Here is a 23,896-nt window from a genome sequence, read left to right on the forward strand (position 1 = left end):
CCGAATTTAATGAAATTTTTAAATTTCCGCTAGTTAAAGATGGAATAATTTAAATTTCTATGAGAAATAATACGAACGGTAAAAAAGTGTCGTCAGATTGCGTCAGATAAACAAAAAGCAAGTATCCGCAACCGTGATACATTAAAAATGCGCCATCAAAAAGTGTCAGAAATATGTCAATGTGACATTTATTTGAAGATTGTCATTCTTGTCAATGTCAAATATGTTAGTCTGCGATTAAAGTCCGTCTTCCAAACGAATTTTACACGTGTGGATGTGACCATGATTTATTTTTTCACTATTCTTTAAATTATGTTTAATTAAAGTGACTATTCACCAAACAATACTATTCAAAGTAAAAAACAATAACGATGTCTTCGTGGAAGAAGGCTGCAAAGGCCAACCAAAAAACTCATAAAGAGAGACATCAGCCAGAGTCCAGAAAGCATTTGGGAATTTTAGAAAAGAAAAAAGATTACAAGCGGCGTGCAGATGATTACCATGAGAAGGGTGAAACTCTTAAATTACTACGGAAACGGACTCTGGATAAAAATCCCGATGAATTTTATTTTCATATGATAAATTCTAGAGTCAAAGATGGTGTAAGTTCCTAACCACTAGTTCAAATTTTCCTGTAATTTTGCATCCTCAGTACAAATATTATAACTGACATAGATGTACAGTACAATAATTTCCGTCAATGTTTTGTTCGAATCTATAATTTACAGCAAATTATCAATCAATCATAATATTTTTTTTAATGTATTGGTAAGAAATTTGTTACTTACTATGATTAATATTAATCAAAAGATTAAAGATTAATCAAATAAATTTTCCTTCAGGTCCATCATGAAATACTGAAAGAAGATGAGGATAGTCCGGAGCAATTAAAACTGATGCAAACTCAGGATGTTAGGTACATCAATATGAAGCGTACAATTGAAAGCAGGAGGATTGACCGATTGCAGGTAATTTGGTACAAAATTTAAATGGCATGTGTGTGGAGTAAATTGACTGGGTCATTTGCTACTTTACTCAAATACAATAATCAACCAAGGTACATCAACCAATTAACCAATAATATTTAACTAACCTCATCCTCAACACGACCAACCATTGTAGTTAAAACATATATTATTGGAAATAAAATATCTTTGGAGTGTTGCTATACATTTTAACCCTTTAAGTGCCGATGAGCACCGCAACGCTCATGCGCATTGCAACTTAAAGTGCCACAAGCATCATAGCGCTCGGGAAATCAGTAGCTGTTTAGCTTGCTGTAAAAAAATATTAAAATTGCATAATTTTTGGAGGAGATACAGTTTTTTTAGAGAAAATACATCAACACGACAAAGATTTCTTTGGCATTTTTTAAATAGATATGAGTAAAAGTCATTGGCACTAAAATTAAATTTATGGCATTTTTATATTAAAATAAGCTTTTTGTTCCTCTTTCACTTCATTATCAATATGTACATAAATGATAAAATATATTTAATTGTTTTATAACATCTATCTTATTTTGCATAGTTTCACACACTTTTATTTTCTACATAATATCACTGTGCATTGAATTGCTTTAACAAAATTTTTCAGTCAGCATCTCTGATATATCCTAATGCTTACCTTTATTTCATAATAGATTAAATTATTCATTTTTATTCACCACTTTCTTACTTATGTATATTTGTTTTAGAGTGAATTGCATATGACAGATGTGGCAGACTCCACGCCAAACACGCACATATTTTTTGTAGATGAAGGCGAGGAGAAAGATTTTGATGTAGCTAAAAGACTGGATACACACCCACTACTGCTGGGTAGGAAGTCAAACCGACCAAGGCTTTCCGATTTAGATAAGATCCAATTACCGCAAGTGGATAAAGAAGTAAGTATTGGTATAAAAGTTACATAAAGATCTTTGACACTTTTTTTTTAATTTAGTCTCACCAGTGTGTAAACACATCTGAACTAGATGGCAAACTGAGATAAAAGTTGTGGGTTAAACTAAAACGAATATTCCTAATAAACCTAGTTATTGTGGTTTGTTTTGGTTAAATTATTATTTATTATACTTATAATAAAAAAAAAAAATGTTTTCCCAATCATGGAGGTATAGTGGCAGCTTAGATAGCTTATATAGAGCATCGAGTTTAAAAAACAGGTCAAATTTTTGTCAGTTAATTGTCAAATTAGCTGACCTGTTTTTTTTAACAGTGTTTTTATGCATAAAATGTATCTTGACATATTTATATTTAATTATTTTATAAATAAAATTAATTTTTTGCACATTTAAAAGGTGTAGAAATTATAAGATAAAATTAATATACAAGTTATAAAGAAATAACCCATAAGTATTTGTCATGCAAAATTATATGAAAAAGTTGATCCATTTTTGTCAAAGCATTTTTATGGAGTCACTATATAATCTAAGAATGGTAGTTATGTATGAATGAACAATTGTCACACTTTATTATTAGTTGTCAGATATCAGAATACTTGTTTTATGTCAAATATATCATAACTTTGTTAATTTGTGGAACAAGGAATATTATTTTAATTTATTGTTTTATTTCTTATGACTTTGAATAAGTGGTATTAAGTTTACAGCCATTTTTTTTTATGTAATAAAGATATACATTTCTAAACTTACAATCTAATACATTTTATTGCTTTCAGACAACTCAAGCCATGGTACAAGTCAGAAAAAACAAATATAAGGAGCTAGCAAAGAGAATTGAAAGGGAGAAGGAGTTGATGGTGATCCAACAGAAGATGGAACTGAAACGCCATCTGCAGGATGCAAAGGGTGTCAAACCGAAACGAATAAAAAAGGGAAGCAAACATTCTGCACCTGTATACAAATTCCAATATGTTAGGAAAAAATAAAACAATTTGTTTTAATATTTCATTTGTTTTTTTTTTTATTGTTTTCATAATAAATAGCTTTTTGTCATTATTAAGAAAATGAGATGCATTGAGATTCATTGTTATATTATTTCTATAGAATGAAATCACACATATACAACCATAAACATGTCTTTTTTTTTTAATAATACCACAATGTTCGTGACAGGTCGTGTGTTCATTTTCTAAAACTAAACACCAATTCATATTATTTATTAAAAAAACAGTCTTAAGGAATCTTGTTCTATGATAACATAAATATGTCTATTACTTATTTGTATGCTTAAAAAATACTACAATGTCTTTAAAAGAATATTTTAAAGTTTATATATTGTGAGAGCTGTTGATTCTATTTTAAATTTGTATTTCTTAAATTCAATTACTTATGCATAATACAATTATCAGCTAATTTTACAAATGTTTCTTTGAATAATAATGTGTACAGTTTGCTCGTAATTAATCCTTACAAGTATAATACATCTCATGATTTTACAATGCACAATTTACATGCTACATTGTCGACATAACAAGTGCATCACTAGATATAAAATACAAAATACACTTTTGTACACTTAACTAAGGCGGTAACTTCGTGGTAACCAGTTGAATGTCTTTGGTTCACTTACAACTAAATCACAAATGAGTATCACCACAGTATGCACTTGTGTTCCGGATTCATGGGGGAGCCCTTGGGACACTTCCAGGCCTCGGCGAACTCCTTAGAGTTGCTCAGGGTCCCGATCACGCGGATTTTATTGGGGCTGTGCACACCTTCCACCATTTTGGACTTGAGAGCGCCCACTGTCGAGTTGCCGCACCATATCTGTCGAGTTTGGTTACTTATTTATTTGTGTAAGTATAAATTTGTTATTAATTTTTATTTATAAGTAGCCAGAACAGTTTGTCGTAGTAATTTACATTAAAAGAGAATGGCTGAAACGATGAAGAAATAATATTATTATAATTAGACCGGTCTATCGAGACGAATTCGGTAGGAATTAAGTATGATTGTTTCCAGAGGTAACCACGTGTAGTTCAACCTGATAGGGACACATTGCTTGTAATAATAGTGGGGTTGACACCATTATTGTCAATTCTCTTTTTCCCTCTCTTTTTAAAGTTATTATCATTATCATATCGGCTTTTAACTGTCCACTGCTGAACATAAGGCTCCCCTAGGGAAGTTTTACCAGTAGAGGCCACGTGTGGCAGGCGGATTGACAACCGCAGTTAAGATTTGGAGATGTTTTAAGAGGGAAGCCGCTGCCCATTCCTCGTCTTCCCTTAGTTGCCTTATACGTGTAGTTGTTTGAAGGAAATAGGTTCAACAACTAACTTTGTCTATTTACATTTTTTTTATACAGCTTAGAATGGCAAACAAGCTGACGGCCCACCCGATGGAAAGTGATAACCGTCGTCTATAGACATGAGCAGTACCATGGACATAACAGAGTATACTGTTTTGCCCATGATACCCCCCATGCGTTGCCATTCCTGAGGACTCAGGTGTTATTCCTCTATACCCAGTAAATTATATACAGAAGGTAAATATTATATACAAAGGAATATGTAGAAAATAATATATAAAAACGGAAATTAGGAGTGTAAGAGGCGAGCGATCGAGATGGAGAGAATGACGATCGAGATGGAGAGAATGACAGCAGAAATGAATGTAGAAGGTAAAACGTCGCTGTCATGTCTGTACGAGCAGTCCGAAGGAAAGAAAGAGGCGAAATATCTACGTACAATTTAATTAACCTACTTGATGGAAATGAAAGTAATGATGTTGATAAGTGGCTATGAGATGAATATTTACAATATTTATATACAGATGCCACATACGACACCTATAGGAAAGGAAGGGGTGGTTTATTCTATGCGACAAGGGTATCGAAGTTATATGATGCAAATAGTGGAGGGTGGCGGTACCTGTGCGAAGCCGAGGAAGAAGAGCTGGTCGGGCGAGAGGTGCGGCAGGCCGGGCAGCGCGGCGGCGCGGCCGGCGCGGCGCCGCTGCAGCGAGTAGGCGCGCAGCGCGGCGCGGAGCCCGCCGTTGTCGGCGATGTTCTCGCCCTGCGTGTTGAACCCGTGCACCTGCGCACCCATCACATCGTGTTACAGTGCCAAAGAGAACATATGGGGTTCATTGACCACAACAGAATATCAGTGTTTTGCTCTTTTGAAGGCAAAACAATAAACTGAAATTGTTGTTTTATATATTTTGCTTTTTGTTTTTTTTTTGTCGCTTTTTTTTGTTTTTTACTCTTTGTATTGTTATTTGTGTGCCGTAAGTAATGCAAATAAATTATCTATCTATCTATGTATTGTTTATGATCTGAATAATATTATCACTTTTGGCAAAATAAAAAAAAATATAACTGGCTACATGAAAAAAGTTATAGAAAAAGTATAGACATAGAACACACTGGCTAGATATAATTTATTTTAAAAATAATTTACAATTAAAAGACTTTTCCATTTTCAAATTTCTCTCTAATTTTTTTTTGTAGTAAATTCATATATGGTGTCTCAAATGAGAAAACGAATCCGTATTAAAAAAATCATTTAGGCAATTATTTTATACAATTTCAAATATCGTCTTAAACACGACGAAATATTTGATTGACTTCCAGAATGATATTACAGGTATAGATAAAAAAATGAGGATTCGCTGGCTTGGTCAAACCTTATCTTAGATACGTATATTATGCCGTCTTGTCATATGATAAGACCAGCGGTGTGCACGTACCGTGTAATTAGGCAGCTGCGGCATGTGGTACTTGCTGTACTGGTCGATGATGCACTGCACCTTGCTGTGATAATGCTCCAGCGTCGCCGCCGACCACCACTGCTTCAGATTGCCCTCCTCGTCGTAACGTCGCCCTGGTATAATAAGTCATCGTAAAAATCTGTAACTCCATCACTAGTCAATGGCCTCTCTTCAAAATCTTACCAACATAAGATTATAGGAATGGGGAGCAAAATGCAAGTGTTTTTTTTTTTAGTTTTTTGTTTTTGAAATAAAGCAGCTATGCTTACATGACTGAGTTTCAGTTTGAAGGCGATATGGCAGTGAGATTACAGGGTAACACACTCTCGCGCTCTCAAGTCCAAAATGGTGGAAGGTGTGCACAGCCCCAACAAAATCCGCGTGATCGGGACCTTGAGCAACTCTAAGGAGTTCGCCGAGGCCTGGAAGTGTCCCCAATGGCTCCCCCATGAATCCCGAACACAAGTGCATACTGTGGTGATACTCATTTGTGATTTAGTTGTAAGTGAACCAAAAACATTCAACTGGTTACCACGAATTTCTCGGGAATGGCAACGCATGGGGGGTATTACGGCAGTCATAGTATACTCTGTGATGTTCATGTCTATAGACGACGGTTACTACCTTCCATCAGGTGGGCCGTCAGCTTGTTTGCCATTGTAAGTTGCATGGAAAATCTTAGAATATAATTACGAAAATGCATCGAAATTTTCAACGTTAATTTTCAGTTAACGATAAAATTAATATTTTGAAATTGTACCTTGATCGTCGAAGCCGTGCGTCACTTCATGGCCCATTATGGCGCCGATAGATCCGTAGTTTATCGCTCTGAAACATTTCCGTTTATTAGGAATACACACAGTTAAACGTAGGTGGCGGAAAGCACAGCAAACAAATGCATTCTCAAAGAGGTATGACGTCAGGTAGGCGGGTCGGTTGTAAAACTATAAGCCAAATCCTTTAGTATTATGGATAAAATCATATTACGACGACCCCAAATAATAATTGGGATAAAGGTAGTAAGAACATGACACACTTAGTCACACTTTAGAATTAGAACGGAGCTTCCTCCAGCGTACACTCAGGTTGTGGAATAATCTTCCTGCCGAGGCTTTCCTTAAAGGCTCTAGCATGGGGTTCTTCAAAAATGGTGTATTAAGATTTCTTAAGGGTCGGCAACGCGCGCGTGACGTCCCTGGTGTTACAGGCGTCCACGGGCTACGGTAATAGCGTTTGCTTAATTGCGACCATGGTAGTACAAAAAATGTATAATTCAAATTTTCTTCACACGTCATATTCCAAGGGGACAAGGGATTATTAGTAATGGAGATTAGCAATCCCATTGCTAGCAATATGGGGTATATTGTTAGGTCATATATTATATCATCAGGTCGACTTCTCCGCGGTCCCCCCTGGAAACCATCGCGCTGAATTCTAGGAGTATTCATCACGATGGGCTAACGGACCTGCCTTTTCATTCTCATCTATCATCCCTCACTGGTGCTCCGCCAGTGTATACCGTTAGCGCAGGCGGGGTTACCGTTCCATTATCATCTATAAAAAAGTCATCGAGCGCATTTAACTAGAAACGGTTTTAGGGTGTCAACGTGTAAGTTTGCACGTAGTTTATAGAGTTCCCGATATCGCTTAGTTTATAAGCGGTAATTGAATACCATAAGGCAGACCTTATTGCCATTTTGCCGTAATATATATAAAAATATGCTTACTCAATTCCATTGCCATAGAAAGGCGGCTGCAGAATACCGGCCGGGAACGCTGTGAAACAATTGTGAACTTTAGCATTTTAAACATATAGTATTTTTTTATTAATTTCCACATCAGGCTACCAAGACAAATGGCCAATAATTCTGTCGATAGATACGTTTTCGTTACCACGCGTATATTAAAGAACAAGATGCCGGATGTTGCAGGTTGTAGTTGTCTCGTTCTATCATAACAAAACGTATCTATTAATTTAAGAGGTGACTGATTTATCATCCCAAGCAATTGTAGTGTTGGGCGATTCCACGCGATATTGAGAGGCGATCTTGAGAGCGTCGTAGGGAGTCGCCGATTTCAAGTGACACAGGTTCGTACTTTGTGGCGTAATATGGGGGAGACATATGCTTAATATTGGACGATGGATCGGTTATAATGACGATGAGAACATTGGTATTTTATCATGTCAAGAATAGATCAGTTTAGACATTATTCAGCACTCGCGTCCTTCCACATTTGTCTTTCAGTTTCGTCATACTTTACAGGAGCTTAAATCAACGTGGATGCCTTTTCTCATTTTACATATTTTGACATATTATTTAAGTAAGATAGAAGGATGGAGGGGAAGGGTAACACCGAGACATAGTTACATCAGGCAGATCAAGGAAGGAGTTGGTGTCGTGTACGTATCAAGAGGTGAAGAGACTCGCTGAAAACCGTAGTGAGTGGCAAGAGCTCCACCGACAAGTGTGCAGCTCTTAAATAGGGAATGAAAATTGGAATGACATATTATTTCAACTTCTGAAAACTCTTGCACCATTTGCTTATTAATTATTTATATAATTTCGCCGTGTGTGCCCCGGCATAGAATAGGCCACCCCTTCCTTTCCCGTGGGTGTCGTAAGAGGCGATTAAGGGAGGACAAGGGATGGGCAACAGCGTCCCTCTTAAAACATCTCTAGAAGCCTAACTGTGGTTACCAACCCGCCTGTCAAGCGTGGCAACTACTGGCAAAACTCCCCTTATGGGGAAGGCTTATGTCCAGCAGTGGACTACGGCTGAAATAATAAAAAAAAATTTAATGACAATTAAGTAGGCGAGTACTTACTGACTGAATTGAGGGTAGCTGAATAAAACGCGTTGACTGTCGTTGCAGTTGCCACCCATCTGCAAAATTAAAGGATTATTAGATAGAGTAAGACGGAAAACTAAATAAGGGAACTCTTTTAGAGTTAACCTCGCCTTTGTACATTTGATTACCTCTGTCATATTTTAATGTATAACTGGTATGTACAATAAAGTATTAAATAATAAATAAATATAGATATGTAATTATAAAAGATCGTGTGATTTCTACAAGTGGAAAGAAAAACGTTGTTGTAGCGCTTAAGGTTCAAAATCGTAAAGCAATTGTTTTCATGGCTGTGTTTCGGTTTGAGGGTGGGATATGGCGTGAATTTACTGGGTACAGAGTAATAACACCTGAGTCCTCAGAAATGGCAACGTATGGGGGGTATCATGGGTGAAACAGTATACTCTGTTATGTCCATGGTACTGGTCATGTCTATAGGCGACGGTTACCACTTTCCATCAGGTGAGCCGTCAGCTTGTTTACCATTCTAAGTTGTATATAAAAATGTTTTTGTTTGAACTGTTTAAGAAAATCAAATGATATGTCTTCTTAGCACAATGTGTGCCGATAGTGCGGGCAGGGTTACCATTTTATTATCATTTATTAAAAAAAATACTCCAGGGGAAAGATGGTCATGATATATGTATATATATAGCAGATATATATTATGGACATATACTTTATATCTATTTGATATTGTTTACCTGTTCCTATCAGGCTTTTCTCTGAGCGATTCCAACGATTTCTTTATCGCCGCCCATGTCAGCTTCAAGTATGTTTCGAATAAGTTGTCTTCCACTACTTCAGCCTGAAAATAATTAATAGATAGCTATACATAGTTGTTTAAGACAAATTTGTCAAGTACCGAAAATTAGGCAAGGTGACAATGATCCGAATCGTTAATTTTTTTTTTAATAAAATTTTGTCATAGATACGGGAAAGTTTTGAAAAAATAACAAAATAATAGCAACGTACGTGCTTATAATGCTTATCAAGCTGTTCATGCGTGAGCAGCCAGGCGGGGAAGCCGACGAAATTCCGTATGGCCTTCAGCTTGTTCAGGGTCTTGAGCCGGGTGGTAGTGTCCATCCAGTCCAGCTGCTGCACCGTCGCCGCGAATGCCTCGCGCACATCTTCTATCATCTCGATCGCCTGTGATACCAGGATGATGATGAGCATGATGCGCGAGAGGGATATATATGGCATAATTTCTTCACCAGTCAAAACTGGTTGGACTGTTCTTCTTACTACGAGCAATTGTTTGGAATATATTTCTTTTAATAAAAAAGACTTTGTTACTTTTTTTTTACTATCACCGTGTTTTCTTATAGTTGAATGTAGTTTAAACTGAGATTTGTCAATTAAAAAATAGTTGGAAATTTTAACTAGATATATTTTTTTTTTATAACACGTATGACGCTCCTGAATAATGTGAGCAAAGACTTTTACGCCTTTTTTAACTTAAAAACAACTCTATATTTGAAGATTCCTATATTTAGATTAAAATGTAAATATCTTATGCTCCTACCTTTTGCCTAGAGTCTTGATCAAAGTGTCGCTTCACGTACAAATAGCTAAGTGCGACTCCAAAGTTGGCGTTGACGTTGGCAGTGCAGCTCTTCCAGCGCGGCGTCCGCTGCTGCAGCCCGAACACTGCGCGCGAGAACTCAAACCCGAGGTCGCGGAAAGAGCTCAGCGTCATCGGAGCCACCGTTGAGAACACGCTCCACCACAGGAAACGTTCTGGAGTTAATAGACGTCATTGTTAATCCTCGTTCGCGCTATTTATTTGAGTTAAAACACTTGTAATAACTTTTACACACTTAAAATTACAAGCCAACGTAAGCTAACACATCACATATCACAACACATATATAACTTGGTATAATGTTCTGTTTAGTACTATACTAAACATGTTTGAGATCCGGCTCGAAGGACTAAAACGACATGGTTTGTTTCCGTAGACCAGAAAAATAAATTATTTGATTTAATTGATATAAATTTTAAGACTACTTTAACAGTAGCTTCATAACTGCTATATTTTTACAATTTTACAACTTTAACTTCACTTCCACTACGTAAATGGAAGTAACAACAAATTAAAACATTTATTAATTAACGACATTAACTAGATGTCTTAATTAATAAATGTTTAATTAATAAAGGCTAAGAAAACGATAATTTTCGCCTATAAATTGTTTATTTATTTATATATATTTTTGGTGAGATTTACAGGTTGCCAATGCACTCACCAAAAACTAAAAAAATCAAACATTATAATGATACAATATTTAAAAAAAATAGTAAAAAAATCTAATTATGCTATATAAAATAAATATAAAAAATGCATTTTTGCGTAATTTGTTACCGCTCTGCGAGACTCTGTGGCAGTACAGTGAAAAAAGTCCAGATTGGAACTCGCTACTACCTCTTTGAACAGACGTAGCACCCTCGTGAGTGGAGCCTCAGCATGAAATAATATGAATAACATCGATCTAGATGTTTATTTAAAAACGTACCAATTATGACAGGCTTGGTATCCGACAGCAAGGTGGCTAGTTTCTGCAGGTAAGGCAGATCCATCACGATGATGCGGTCTTGCTGCGGGTGCAGGGTGACGCTCGTGTTCGCGAACACCAGCTTCAGGTAGCGATCCCAATCGTGCTGGAATGAGAAAAGTGGCACAGGTGATGATAACAAGCGCCACACACTTATGGACCGGTCCTCAAGCTAGTATACCTTATGTTATGGGGATCCAAGTGACAAACAACTAGCACTACAACCCAGTACTGTCCGAGTCATTTCAGAAAAGTTCATTTTCTAAATGGCTCTGCCTGGGAATGGAATCTGGAACCTTATAGATACATAACAATAACAAGCGTTCGATTAAAGATAAAGATTTTATTTGCGAACATGTGTACATAGTAAGTGCAAAGACATACTTGTTGTTCATTGTAGGATTTGTATAGTTCTAACATGTTTTGCTAACATTATCGTGCAAAATGTTCTTTCAAGGACAGTGACAATTTCATGTGCTTTACAAAATAAATCCATGCTTTGATTTTTCAAAGAGTTCTTGTTTTAGGGTGTCCAATACCGTAGTTTCACCGAAAGTTAACCATTTCCTATAAACTGTATTAGGTTATGTACAAAAACAAGTCTACGATAGAGTAGTGAAGGAAATTGATCGGACGGTCCTTACTTCTTTCCAGGTCGCGGGCCCACCGCTGGAGCCCTGCACGAACTGTTGGACGCTGACCTCGTGGAACAGGTGGGTGCCGCTACGCCGGACCTCCACCGGTGTCATTATCTGCAATTATAAATTTCGTAACTCTATTATAACTTGAAAGTTAATAGCGGAGGTCTAAAAGCCTACTAAAAGGGAACTACGTGTTCCACGTAGTTCCCGTTGGAAATTATCGTGGTTCATATTTGTAAAATTTGTCACGATTAGCTAACTGTCCTGTTTTCATCCATCATCTTTCATAAATGCCCCGTCAGCGTATACCGATAGCGCAGGTGGGGTTACCATTCCATTTTTACCCATGTAAATTTTTATTTGTATGACCTGTAACTTACCCTAAAAAATATTCTTTCTATGAACTGGCTTTTATAACGATCTCTTCCGGAATTCAGCACGATGATTTCCAGGGGGAACCACGTGGAGGTCGAACTGGCTAACATAACTAACAATCCCTTCCCCCCGATGGTAGAATTATTAAGCATATTACCAACCTTAGCGAGGCTTTTACTGAACTCGACGATGTCATCAGCGAATTGGCCGGCGTCGGTGTCCGGGTCGGCGATAGTGATCATTTCCTTGATGTACTTGTGGTACTGCGCCAGCTCGTGCGCGAACTGCTCCGGTTGAAGCAGGTACCGGTCGCTGAACCCTGGCGATACTTGCTCGATCTGGTAAGAAAGGTCATGATACATTTGTATTATAAGCATTTTAGAATAGTCATGTTTTTTTATTAATATTTTTTTATACAACTTAGAATGGCAAACAAGCTGACGGCCCACCTAATGGAAAGTGGTAATCATTGCCTATAGACATGAGCAGTACCATGGATATAACAAAGTATACTGTTTTGCCCATGATACCCCCCCGGAAAGGTCCTCAGGAATGCGTTGCTATTCCTAAGGACTTAGGTGTTATTGTTTGTACTTTGTACCCTGTAAATTCACGCCATATCCCACCCTTCAAACCGAAACACAACCATGCAAACACAACTGCTTTACGGCTGAAACACGAATGGGACAGAGGTACCCAAGCAAACGACTTTTGTACAAAGTCTCTCTCTGGTGATCTAACTGGAACCGGATTATGGCCGGGATATTGTTACCGGCCAGGTTAAAAAGTAGCCTTCATCCTTCTGTACCCTATGTAGTACGTATATATTAAATTTCATAGCACTTAGTTTAGCCGTTAAGACGCTATGGGGTTACAAACGAACCAACAAATTAATTTTTACATTTATAATATTAGTAAGGGTCTTACAGCCTTTCAACTAGTTTGTCAGTTATTTTTGTAGTATCCGAAGTTAGTTTGTACTCACCACAACCCTATTCCTGCTGGTGTTTCTGACGTCCTCTGCGACCTGCACACTTAACAGTACATTGAGGCCCATCAACCTCCTGCCGGTGCCCGTTGTCTCCTCCCACGTGAAGTTCTCGCTGGCCTGCTGTGGGGGGCGCGGCGGCAGGCCCAGTTTACCGAGCAGACGTTCTATTGGTTTGATTCCGTCCACTTCCAATTTGTCTACGGATAACATTTGATAAGCATTAATCAAAAACAAACTTTAATTTAACTTGATTTTTTTATGATCGATGTAAGAATTGTCTTGTAATAATAACAATTAACGTAAATTTATTTAGCTTGTTTTTAGGCAGTTAAAATAATGAAGTACAGAATACGGAGGTTAAAATACTAATGTTAGGAATTCAGAGATTATAATACTAAAGTTAAGAATTCAGAGATTATAATACTAAAGTTAAGAATTCAGAGATTATAATACTAAAGTTAAGAATTCAGAGGTTAAAATACAAAAGTTAAGAATTCAGAGGTTAAAATACTAAAGTTAAGAATTCAGAGTTTAAAATACTAAAGTTAAGAATTCAGAGGTTAAAATACTAAAGTTAAGAATTCAGAGGTTAAAATACTGAAGTTTAGAATTAGAACGTAAAAATATATAAGTTTAGAATTAATTTTGTACATGCAGCTAATTTAATAAACATCATACGCCAATGGCATAATATTAACAAATTAATAGAGTGTTATTACTTGCGATAAATGTTTTTTTTTTTATTTAGTACCTATAGTATAGCGCAAGTGACTTGCTTGGTACTATTTAGTGTTTGGAGACGCGCCTGTCAAAATTTTGAATGCAAAAATATGTATAAATACACTTATTTCATAAAATTTTATTTAAGAATATTTTATATAAAACTGATATTTCACTTACCGACATTAACACACGTTCTGTACAACGACTTCGCTTTCAATACACTCTTGGGTAGATCCTCCTCATCATCAGCTTCGAGCAGTTCCCTCAGGTCCGTCACCAGTTGCTCCCTGAGCCTGGCCAGCTGGTCCCAAGAGGTAGCCCAGTCCGGTACGGGGTTCTTCTTGATCCAGCCTCCGCATGCATACTCGTAGAAGTCCTTGCATGGATCCATGTCTTTGTTCAGAGCTTGAAGGATTCGTGATGCTGTGAATAGGAGTAAAATATTTATGAATATTCGTACGTAATTATACGTACGCTCATTATTAAGAGTTTTGGATGGTCCTAAAACTAGTCAATCATTCTCGTATAAAATACATGTATCGATTTAGTTTTTCTTACAGTTAAAGTTCGATATCGCTGGCGGGGTTACTATTTAATTTTCAGCCATTGAAGAACATGGTTACCATAATTTCATAAAATTCCCGTTTTACGTATATATAGACATCGGTAAAAATGAACGTATGTTTTAAAAAAAAAATATTTAAACTTATTAAATTGTTATTAAAAATAGACAGTTGTATGGTTGAAAATGCAATGGTAAGCCCACCTGCGCTGTCGGTATACACAGGCGGGGCACCAGTGAGAGATGATAGGTGAATATGAAAAAGCTGGCCAATTAGCCCATCGTGACGAATTTCACGATAAATTAGTCACGATGGTTTCCAGTGGGAACCGCGTGGAGGTCGACCTGATAGGGTATATTAATAGCAATGGGGGCTAATCTTCCTATTACTAACGATCACTTCCCCCCAAAATTGAGTTAGTTGCGATGCTCTCAGACACCGGAAGCTACAGTATGAATCCTCTTAACAGGAATTAAACATTACGGGTAGGTATATTAAATATTTGTAGATAGAATAAACAATGTCTAACAATGTAACGATATCATAGGAAATATCAGGATGCGTCACATAACATAAGCATTTTATTTATGAATCCACGCGACCATAATTATTATTTAATTAAAAACGTTCCAGTAAATATAATTAAGATCAACTGCGCACCGTCCAGCGTACATGTGCGCAATTTGTTTAATTTATTGTTTATAAACACATAATATACATAGGTTATGTGACATGTGTGTAACATACATAGGAATTATTTCAATAAAAGAAGGCGCAATATTTGTTTTAATGTTTTAGTTTAAAGGGTGGGATGTGACAGTGAATTTACTGGGTATAGAGGAATAACACCTGAGTTCTCAGGAATGGCAACGCGTGGAGGGTATCATGGGCGAAACAGTATACTCTGTTATGTCCATGGTACTGCTCATGTCTATAGGCGACGGTTACCACTTTCCATCAGGTGGGCCGCCAGCTTGTTTGCCATTCTAAGTTGCATAAAAAAAAGGTAGATGTATTTCTTCGCCATTACAACAAGCACATCATTTATTAATTTATAAGTAATTAAAAATTTAAGGTTTTATGTGGCTTTACGGTGAAAAGGTAACCTGTAACGCTGATAATCCAAATTCCCGCAAGGGGGAGGCCAATGTACAGCAGAGGACAGTTAACGACTGAAATACTAATGTTGAAAGTAACAAGCAATCACTTTCACATTTATAATACAAATGTATCTTGATTTGTTTGCATGAATTCGAATATGAATTTTACCAAATTTGATTCAATTCCTTCCAGTAGTTTTCGCGTGAAAGTGTCACAAACGTTCATCCATTCAAACACACTCACAAACATTTGTAGTTATATTTACATATTTTTTTAAATATTTTTTTTATACAACTTAGAATGGCAAACAAGCTGACGGCCCACCTGATGGAAAGTGGTAACCGTCGCCTATAGACATGAGCAGCACCATGAACATAACAGAGTATACTGTTTCACCCATGATACCCCCCATGCGTTGCCATTTCTGAGGACTCAGATGTTATTCCTCTGTACCCAGTACATTCACGCCATATCCCACCCTTCAATCCGAAACGCAGCCATGCAAACATAACTGTTTCACGGTTGAAACACGAATGGGACAGAGGTACCCAAACAATCGACTTTTTGTACAAAGTCTCCCATCTGGTAATTTTTATTTAATACAAAAATGGTAATTGGATTATGATTATTAAGGATTATTCCATAGAATATAAGTTTATTGCAGATAATCGTCATCGCCAAACAATACCAGTTTTTTTTGCCCCCAAAACTATTTATTATTCATTAATTTTACTACGTAGATACAGATATGTCGTATCGAGAGATTATTAACCCGTCACGGTGAGTCATGTATATTTGATAAATCGAATGATTTGATTTACATAACTCGCTTTTAACTCGTCATACATATATATAAAATCGTAACTGGTCGCTGTCTGTATATGAAAGATATATAAGTAAAACTATTTTATAGAGGGCTTTATGAAGGCAATAGGAAAACGAAATAATGATTTTTAGAACTTCTGTCTGTTTGTCTGTACATGTTAATCTCACAAACGGCTTAACCGATTTGAATGCGGTTTTCACTGTTGCGTTGCGGTTGGCTCCACTTAATACTGTTTGTTTTATTTCAATCGCTTCATAAATAAAAAAGTTATATCAATCTAAAGGATCACATATATAATAGAATGCTATAAAAAAACCGAGCAGTTTTTGACCGACTAAATTTTTTTTTATTATATGCATTGATTTTCGAAAATTCTGTCTACTCGAGAAAAGCTGGCTTAGATAGCTAGTACTGTAATATTACTACGTAGGTATAGTGATGTATTAGTCGAATAGTGTAATCGTGTGTAATTGCGTAAAATCGAGTGATTTAATTTAAATAAATAAATTAATATTAATTAAGTGACATGTACGATACAGTGGTCACTACAAAAAGTACTGATTAAACCTGCAACACATTTGTCACTAGGTCGTCACTCTAATTTCTTGGGCGCTGCACAATACATTACTGCAGGTGAAAACATTACGATAGCGTGTTTTAATTTGTCGATAACGCCATCTAGTGACGAAAATGTTAACTTCACATCTCAACTGCTCTTTTGGCCCGAACTAGCTAAAAATTATATTTTATTAATTTAAGTATTTATTCTTTTTTTTTTTGTATAAATGGCGTATATGTACAGATGTAATAATTATAGTGCGATTTTTTAAATACTCGTACAGTGCGCACGAGTCTAGGAGCACAAGTACTTGAATGGGAGGGGAATTGTTAGTAACGGGGATTACTAGCCCCATTGCTAGCAATATACTATATCAGGTCGACCTCCTCGTGGTTGCCCCTAGAAATCATCGTGATTGATTTATTATCAAATTCATTTCATTCAACACCTATCATCCCTCACTGGTGTCCCGCCAGTGTATACCGATAGCGCGGGCGGAGTTTATTAAAAAAGTACTTGAATAGGTAGATCAGATGCATCACCGTAAAGAGGGTGTGACAAGTAAATATCACTGTACGAAGCGCCATCTAGTGTCGAATTAAGCAAAGCTTGTAGTAATGGACATTAAGTAGAAAACACTATTAGACCCGTTAATTACTCAAACGATTAATAAAGTAGGTTAGTTCGACCACCACACGGTTCCCCCTGGAAACTACAGCGATTAATTCTTATAAATTCGTCATGATGGGCTAACAGGACTGCTTCATCTTCGCCTATCATATCTTTACTAGTGTTCCGCCAGCTTAATACCGAAAGCGCAAGCGGGGTCGCCATTCTGTTGTCATGGCATAAAAAAAGTAGGTTTGTTGGTAACATATTATATATATTTAAAAGGGATCTTTTCTGTTACTTGTAAAGTAATGAATCCGTGTGGTCCCGTCATAGAAGGGACCACCCCTTCCTTTCCCGTGGATATCGTAGAAGGCAACTAACTTAGCTTAATGGCCGAGGGATAGGCATCAACGTCTCTCTTTAAACAGCACCAAAGCCTAATTGAGGTTGCCAGGCCGCCTGCCAAACGTGGCAACTACTGGCCTATTTTCGGCAGTGGACAGTCAACGTATTGAAGACGTATGATTGTTTTTTGTAAATATATAATTTATTCATTAAATGACATCATATTTATGGGGACATTTTTTTTTTATAATATTACATGTGTTGATATTCACAATGTCAACATTCACAAAAATAAATATATTTTTTAAACGCGTCATAGCAAAACCGCATTCCGGGAATTTACTATAGAAAATTTCCATGCCTATTTTGTTTTGCAATGTCTAATCTTATGGGTCAATTAATATTTTATTATAGTGATTTTTATTTGCGTTGTTGATTTAGAATGAATACCTAAGTTAATAACCATTTCAAGTCGAATAAAACCATATTTATCTGCTTGCTGCATGGTGAACTGTTTTTTTTTTTTTATTTTTTTATTTAATTCTTTATTGTACACACTTGTTTTAAGAATAAGACAGAGGTAATCAAAAGTACAAAGGCGAGCTTAACTCTGATAGAGTTTTCTTCCAGCAACACCCAAAGTGGAAAGGAGCATCAATGTCAGCGGATACAGCAGTGTACAATATTGTGACGATTTTTAAACAGACAAAATTAAATTAATTACATTATATTTAATCGTACAAATACACATATACATATACATAAATACATACCTACATCTATGCATATACTTACACACACATACATGTATACATACAATATACTTACATATATAGATAAATAAATATAAGTTCATAGAGATAGAAGACGCTCTTTAAGTCTACTCTTAAAAATATTTAGGGATTGACTCTCACGGATAGATATGGGAAGAGAATTCCACAATCTAGCAGCATGGACGGTAAAAGATCCACTATAGCGCGTAGATGAGTGTGAAGGGAGTTTGAGGATAAGAGATTTCGTCGAACGGGAGGACACGTCATGGGGAACTGTTGTTGTTGTTTTAACCGATAACTGTTCACTGCTAAAAATAGTCCCCCCTAGAGGGGGGTTCTGCCACCAGTCGCCACGCTTGGCAGGCAAAATGTGGCATAATCACAACCATAACATGCCATAACATTTCAGTTTTCAAAAATGGCAACGCTTGTGGAGAGCCATGGGCATTATAGTGTACTTAGTTATGTCTATGGGCGACAGTTTTTTTTTATGGGTGAAAATGGTATGGTAACCCCGCTTGCGCTAACGGGATACGCTGGCGGAGCACCAGTGAAAGGTGATAGATGAGAATAAAAACAGGCTAGTTAGCCCATCATGAAGAATTCATCAGGAATTAACCATGATAGTTTCCAGGGGGAACCGCGAGGAGGTCGACCTGGTTGGGTATATTGCTAGCAATAGGATTCTCAGTCTCCATTACTAACAATCCCTTTCCCCCTTATGGGCGACAGTTACCACTTTTCACCGCGCGACCCTTAATTTGTTTATCATTTCTAGTTTAACACAATTGCCGCCAACAAGTTTTTTTTTTTCATAAAAATTCCATGTTTTTAAGTTATATTTAATAAATTGTGTAGAGATATGATTATTTAATTTATTTTGATCCATTTTTATGAGGATTTTTATGTGTCAGTCACACGTGACTGACAAAGCGCCAACGGGAAAAAATTACGCGTCGCGTAATCCCATTGAAGTATTCCAGTGTCAGTCAGTGTCAGTATAGTGACTGACAAGCCGGTCAATGTGTTGTGAATGTGAGAAAGACTCTGTTTTCCGCCCTTTGCCTCTCATTTGGGCAGTTGTGCGTATGAGTCGTGGCTAGTGCAGCCAACCTAGCTCCGCCCAGGAGCGCAGAAGTTTCCTGAGTTCTTCACAGGCCTCACGGAGCGACCTCACCGTTCCTAAGAATTTCTAAACGTTGATGGGCCACAGCCTCACATTCCAGGATTACGTGAGCAGCCGTTTCTTCGGTGTCGAAACAGCCTCGACATAGAGGGCTGTCTGTTGCTCCTATTGTGTATAAATGTTTGTTTAATGGACAATGACCCGTTATTGTCCCTATCATTATTTTGAGGTTGTTTTCTATCTAGATGTAATAAACGTTTTGATAGTGTCAATGTGTTAATAAAAAGAAATAAACCAAGCATTACCATTGTAAACGGACATTATTTTTTTCTAATTAGAGTATCAGGTCAGATTTTGCGGTTCATGCACATGACATGTCACATAGTTTTTCATTACCATCATCGTCATCTCAGCAATTATCTGTCCACTGGTGAACATTAATAAATTGTGATGATATACATTATGCATTCTTATGGTAATTACATGGTGTTTATGTCATTAATAAATGTTAATTGGTGTTACGCATCCATTTGTCGCTCTATTTACATAATGAATTACATTGCTCGTACCCATACATGTGGCATCATCAATCGGCCTGCATTAATTTATTTAGTTAAACATTGTTGCTCAATAGAACTTGGCAAAAATGGTAGGTTTAATATAAATAGCATTCTCAACCAGTTAGGGGGGAAGGGATTGTTAGTAATGCGGGCTAGCAGTGCCATTGCTAGCAATATACCCTTTATTTTTTTGTAATGGATGATAATGGAATGGTAACCCCGCCTGCGCTAACGATATACACTGGCGGGGCACCAGTGAAAGATGATAGATGAGGATGAAAAGACAGGTTAGTTAGCCCATCGTGACGAATTTAGCATGATGGTTTCCGGGGGGGACTACGTGGAGGTCGCCCTGGTTGGGTATATTGCTAGCAATGGGGCCCATAATCTCCATTTTTAACAATCCCCCCCCCCTCCCCCCTATATACCCTGACAGGTAAACCTCCACGCAGTTCCATCTGGAAACTATAGTCCTGAATTCCAGGTGTATTCATCACGATGGGCTAACTGACCTGTCTTTTCATTCTCACCTATCACCCCTCACTGGTGCCCCGCCAGCGTATACCGTTAACGCAGGCGGGGTTACCATTCCATTATCATCCATTACAAAAAAAAATACAGTCTTTGGTGCTGTATAAAAATACCCATTCCTGTACCACTAAATTCCCTTAGTCGCATCTTACGACACCCACGGGAAAGAAAGGGACGGCCCATTCTATGCCGAGAGCACACGGCAATATCTGTTATATTATACAAAAAAATATAATACTATACTAATTAAATATCAATATCTACTTAAATCAATTATGTAATAAATGTTTAAATAATTACTCAAACAAACCAACATTTTGTCCGTGTAAAAACCAAGTCGATTGTTGTTGGATTTAGCCAACTTTTTTTTTTTATAGATTAATTAATTGTACATACCTCTTAATTAGTCGTAAAGAGTTCGTGTGTATTTGTTATTGTTGGTATATGCAAATAGAGTGGCCGTAGGGTTGCCAACCATACTATATTTCACCTTGCCCTGTTATACACTGTTTAAATAATATATCATAGTATGCAAAGATATCATATTTCAGTAAGTATTTACAGAAAGAATATATTCAATTATAAATTCGAAGAGGTGAGAAGAGAGAAACAGAATTATTAATAATATATTAATTTGAATATTAATTTGATTTTTGTAAATAAAAAGAAACTGTTAAAGGATGCAAGTAAGTAGTAAACAAAAAAAAAATAAGTTTCCTAAAAATAATTAATTGGTCAATATTGTACATTTTTTATAATATTAGAATTAAATAGTTATTATTATACCTTATGTAAGAATTAATTAATTAAATATATATATATAATTATATCTAATGCTTTTTAATCGTACTATTTTTAAGTGTTCTGTTACCTGTTAAATTATTGATTGATAAAATATAGTTTTTATATTTTTTTTTTATGCTATTTAGAATGGCAAACAAGTTGCTGATAACATACATACAGACATAGCAGAGTATACCGTATCGCCTATGATACCCTTCATGCGTTGCCATTTCTGAGAACTAAGGTGTTACGCCCTTGTTATCCTGTGGGATATGGCAGTAATTGTAAATTCACCCACCTTTCAAACCGAAAAACAGCCACACAAACTTAACTGCTTCATGGCAGAAACAAAAAATATATAAAGAAAATAAGTAAGAAATACAAAATCGCCTTTTTTTTTATAAAATAATATATGTTTTAATAATATATGTTAACCAGAGAGAGACTGTACAAAGGCGATTGCTTGGGTACCTCTGTCCCATTCGTGTTTCAACCGTGAAGCAGTTGTGTTTGCATGGCTGTGTTTCGGTTTGAAGGGTGGGATATAGCATGAATTTACAGGGTACAGAGGAATAACACCTGAGTCCTCAGGAATGGCAACGCATGGGGGGTATCATGGGCGAAACAGTATACTCTGTTATGTCCATGGTACTGCTCATGTCTATAGGCGACGGTTACCACTTTCCATTAGGTGGGCCGTCAGCTTGTTTGCCATTCTAAGTTGTATAAAAAAAATTTACTATATTTTTAAGTGTACTATATTTTTTTTTATTTTAGTTTACTTCGAAAAAAAAAAACTATAATTAGTTGAAATAATATTGACAACCCTAAGTGGCCGTGAACCCAGTCGACACCAAGACCGGTTACTGTGAGATCACTTTTGATAATTTCAGAACTTATTCTTTTGTACATACTAATGAAGATTTTGTATGCAGATTGGTAATTCGAATGAGTCATTAAAGATGTGGGCGTAACGTGGAATCTAAGTGAAGCGTCTAACTTTTATTTAGGTAGTTAAGTATTATTTAGTACCAATTTCTCTAATCTAGGATTTTCCTCACCTGTTCCGACACACTCCTCGCTGACGCAGGGTCTGGGTGTCTTGTACTCGGTGAGTACCAGAACGGTGGTGTATACGGCGAGCGCGATGAGGGACAGACCCAGGGCGCCGATCAGAACCGACGAACAACGCACCGTACGCTCCCTGTGATACAAATTAACGAATTAATAATATCATTGCTTTTTTTGCTCCATAACAATTAAGATTCATCATCATCATTTCAGTCATTATCCGTCCACTGCTGGACATAAACCTCCCTCATAGACTTCCATAAAGAACGGTCACCTGAGCCACCTGCATCCACTGACTCCCTGCAATGCATTTCAGGTCGCCACTCCATCTAGTGGGGGGTCGTCCTACTACACCACTCTAGAACCTTTCTTCAGGGAGGGAGGGGTTGTTAGTAATGCGGATTATCAGACCCATTGCTAGCAATATACATTATCAGGTCGACCTCCACGCGGTCCCTCCTGGAAACCATCGTGCTGAATTCCAGGTGTATTCATCACGGTGGGCTAACTGACCTGTCCTTTCATCCTCACCTATCATCCCTCACTGGTTGATTGAATTACAGGTGTATTCATCACGATGGGCTAACTGACCTGCCTTTTCATTCTCACCTATCACCCCTCACTGGTGCCCCGCCAGCGTATACCGATGGCACAGGCGGGGTTGCCATTCCATTATCATGCATTGAAAAAAAAAAGAACCTTTCTTCACCATCCGTTGTCGGTTCTACAAGCTATGTGACCACAATGGATACGTGCAGGGATTGATTATGTTATCGATACTTTCTGTTATGCTTTATCTTGTTATCTGGGTATTTTATTATTTTAATTTATATTAGCATATGAATTCAGGTAATGCTGTGGTTGCCTATAAACGTAAGAACAGTTAGATCTAATCTACCAGTGTATTGTATTAAAATGTTAAGCTGTCTCTTATGTTGGTAATGCTATAAATAAATAAATAAACTCCTTGATTTATTGAAATCTTTTGCACTTTCCCTTGTCTTATTCTGTTATCTTGCAGATTTTTCTCATTACTCTTATGGTGTTTTGCGGTTTTAGATGCTTTTGAGAGAATCTTTTAGTTTTTAGATACTTTGGATATAAAAAGATTGCAAACTATAGTCATACTGCGTCAACACGTGAAGAAGAAAAGAGCTTTTATCCTATATTAATTTATTATATAAGTAATACTTGACGTTATAAATGATTGAAAAGATATACTTGTATAAA

The 23,896-nt window shown here is 36.8% G+C and overlaps 2 protein-coding genes across 2 annotated transcripts in view; one reads left to right on the forward strand and one right to left on the reverse strand.

Moving 5' to 3' along the window:
* The first annotated feature begins 220 nt into the window (after nucleotides 1–220).
* On the forward strand, nucleotides 221–2,906 carry LOC113511424 (probable U3 small nucleolar RNA-associated protein 11). Its single transcript, XM_026895046.3, has 4 exons — nucleotides 221–602; nucleotides 843–968; nucleotides 1,697–1,888; nucleotides 2,680–2,906. Exons 1-4 carry the CDS (start codon nucleotides 372–374, stop codon nucleotides 2,887–2,889), a joined length of 759 nt encoding a protein of 252 aa, XP_026750847.1. The 5' UTR covers nucleotides 221–371; the 3' UTR covers nucleotides 2,890–2,906.
* A 29-nt stretch (nucleotides 2,907–2,935) lies between these two features.
* The window catches only part of LOC113511425 (neprilysin-4-like), a 79,802-nt gene continuing 58,841 nt past the window's right edge, over nucleotides 2,936–23,896 (reverse strand). Inside the window, exons 3-17 of the mRNA XM_052895304.1 lie at nucleotides 22,657–22,799; nucleotides 13,994–14,239; nucleotides 13,088–13,290; nucleotides 12,264–12,440; nucleotides 11,731–11,838; nucleotides 11,048–11,192; nucleotides 10,057–10,271; nucleotides 9,504–9,680; nucleotides 9,233–9,336; nucleotides 8,505–8,563; nucleotides 7,405–7,453; nucleotides 6,438–6,505; nucleotides 5,657–5,790; nucleotides 4,837–5,001; nucleotides 2,936–3,730 (exon numbers count right to left, since the gene is read on the reverse strand). Of these exons, the coding sequence (XP_052751264.1) occupies nucleotides 3,554–3,730; nucleotides 4,837–5,001; nucleotides 5,657–5,790; nucleotides 6,438–6,505; nucleotides 7,405–7,453; nucleotides 8,505–8,563; nucleotides 9,233–9,336; nucleotides 9,504–9,680; nucleotides 10,057–10,271; nucleotides 11,048–11,192; nucleotides 11,731–11,838; nucleotides 12,264–12,440; nucleotides 13,088–13,290; nucleotides 13,994–14,239; nucleotides 22,657–22,799 (2,170 nt within the window). The 3' untranslated portion in view covers nucleotides 2,936–3,553. The remainder of the gene's footprint in view (nucleotides 3,731–4,836; nucleotides 5,002–5,656; nucleotides 5,791–6,437; nucleotides 6,506–7,404; nucleotides 7,454–8,504; nucleotides 8,564–9,232; nucleotides 9,337–9,503; nucleotides 9,681–10,056; nucleotides 10,272–11,047; nucleotides 11,193–11,730; nucleotides 11,839–12,263; nucleotides 12,441–13,087; nucleotides 13,291–13,993; nucleotides 14,240–22,656; nucleotides 22,800–23,896) is intronic.

The sequence above is a fragment of the Galleria mellonella genome, unplaced genomic scaffold, assembly GCF_026898425.1.
Source record: "Galleria mellonella isolate WM207_F2 unplaced genomic scaffold, CSIRO_AGI_GalMel_v1 utg270, whole genome shotgun sequence".
In the NCBI taxonomy this organism is placed as follows: Eukaryota; Metazoa; Arthropoda; class Insecta; order Lepidoptera; family Pyralidae; genus Galleria; species Galleria mellonella.

Excerpts from the sequence above, each read along its gene's own strand:
- LOC113511424 (XM_026895046.3), top strand. The coding sequence starts at position 372 with ATGTCTTCGTGGAAGAAGGCTGCAAAGGCCAACCAAAAAACTCATAAA. Across the intron at positions 603-842 it reads ATTCTAGAGTCAAAGATGGT|GTCCATCATGAAATACTGAA; the intron begins GTAAGTTCCTAA and ends ATTTTCCTTCAG. Across the intron at positions 1,889-2,679 it reads TACCGCAAGTGGATAAAGAA|ACAACTCAAGCCATGGTACA; the intron begins GTAAGTATTGGT and ends TATTGCTTTCAG.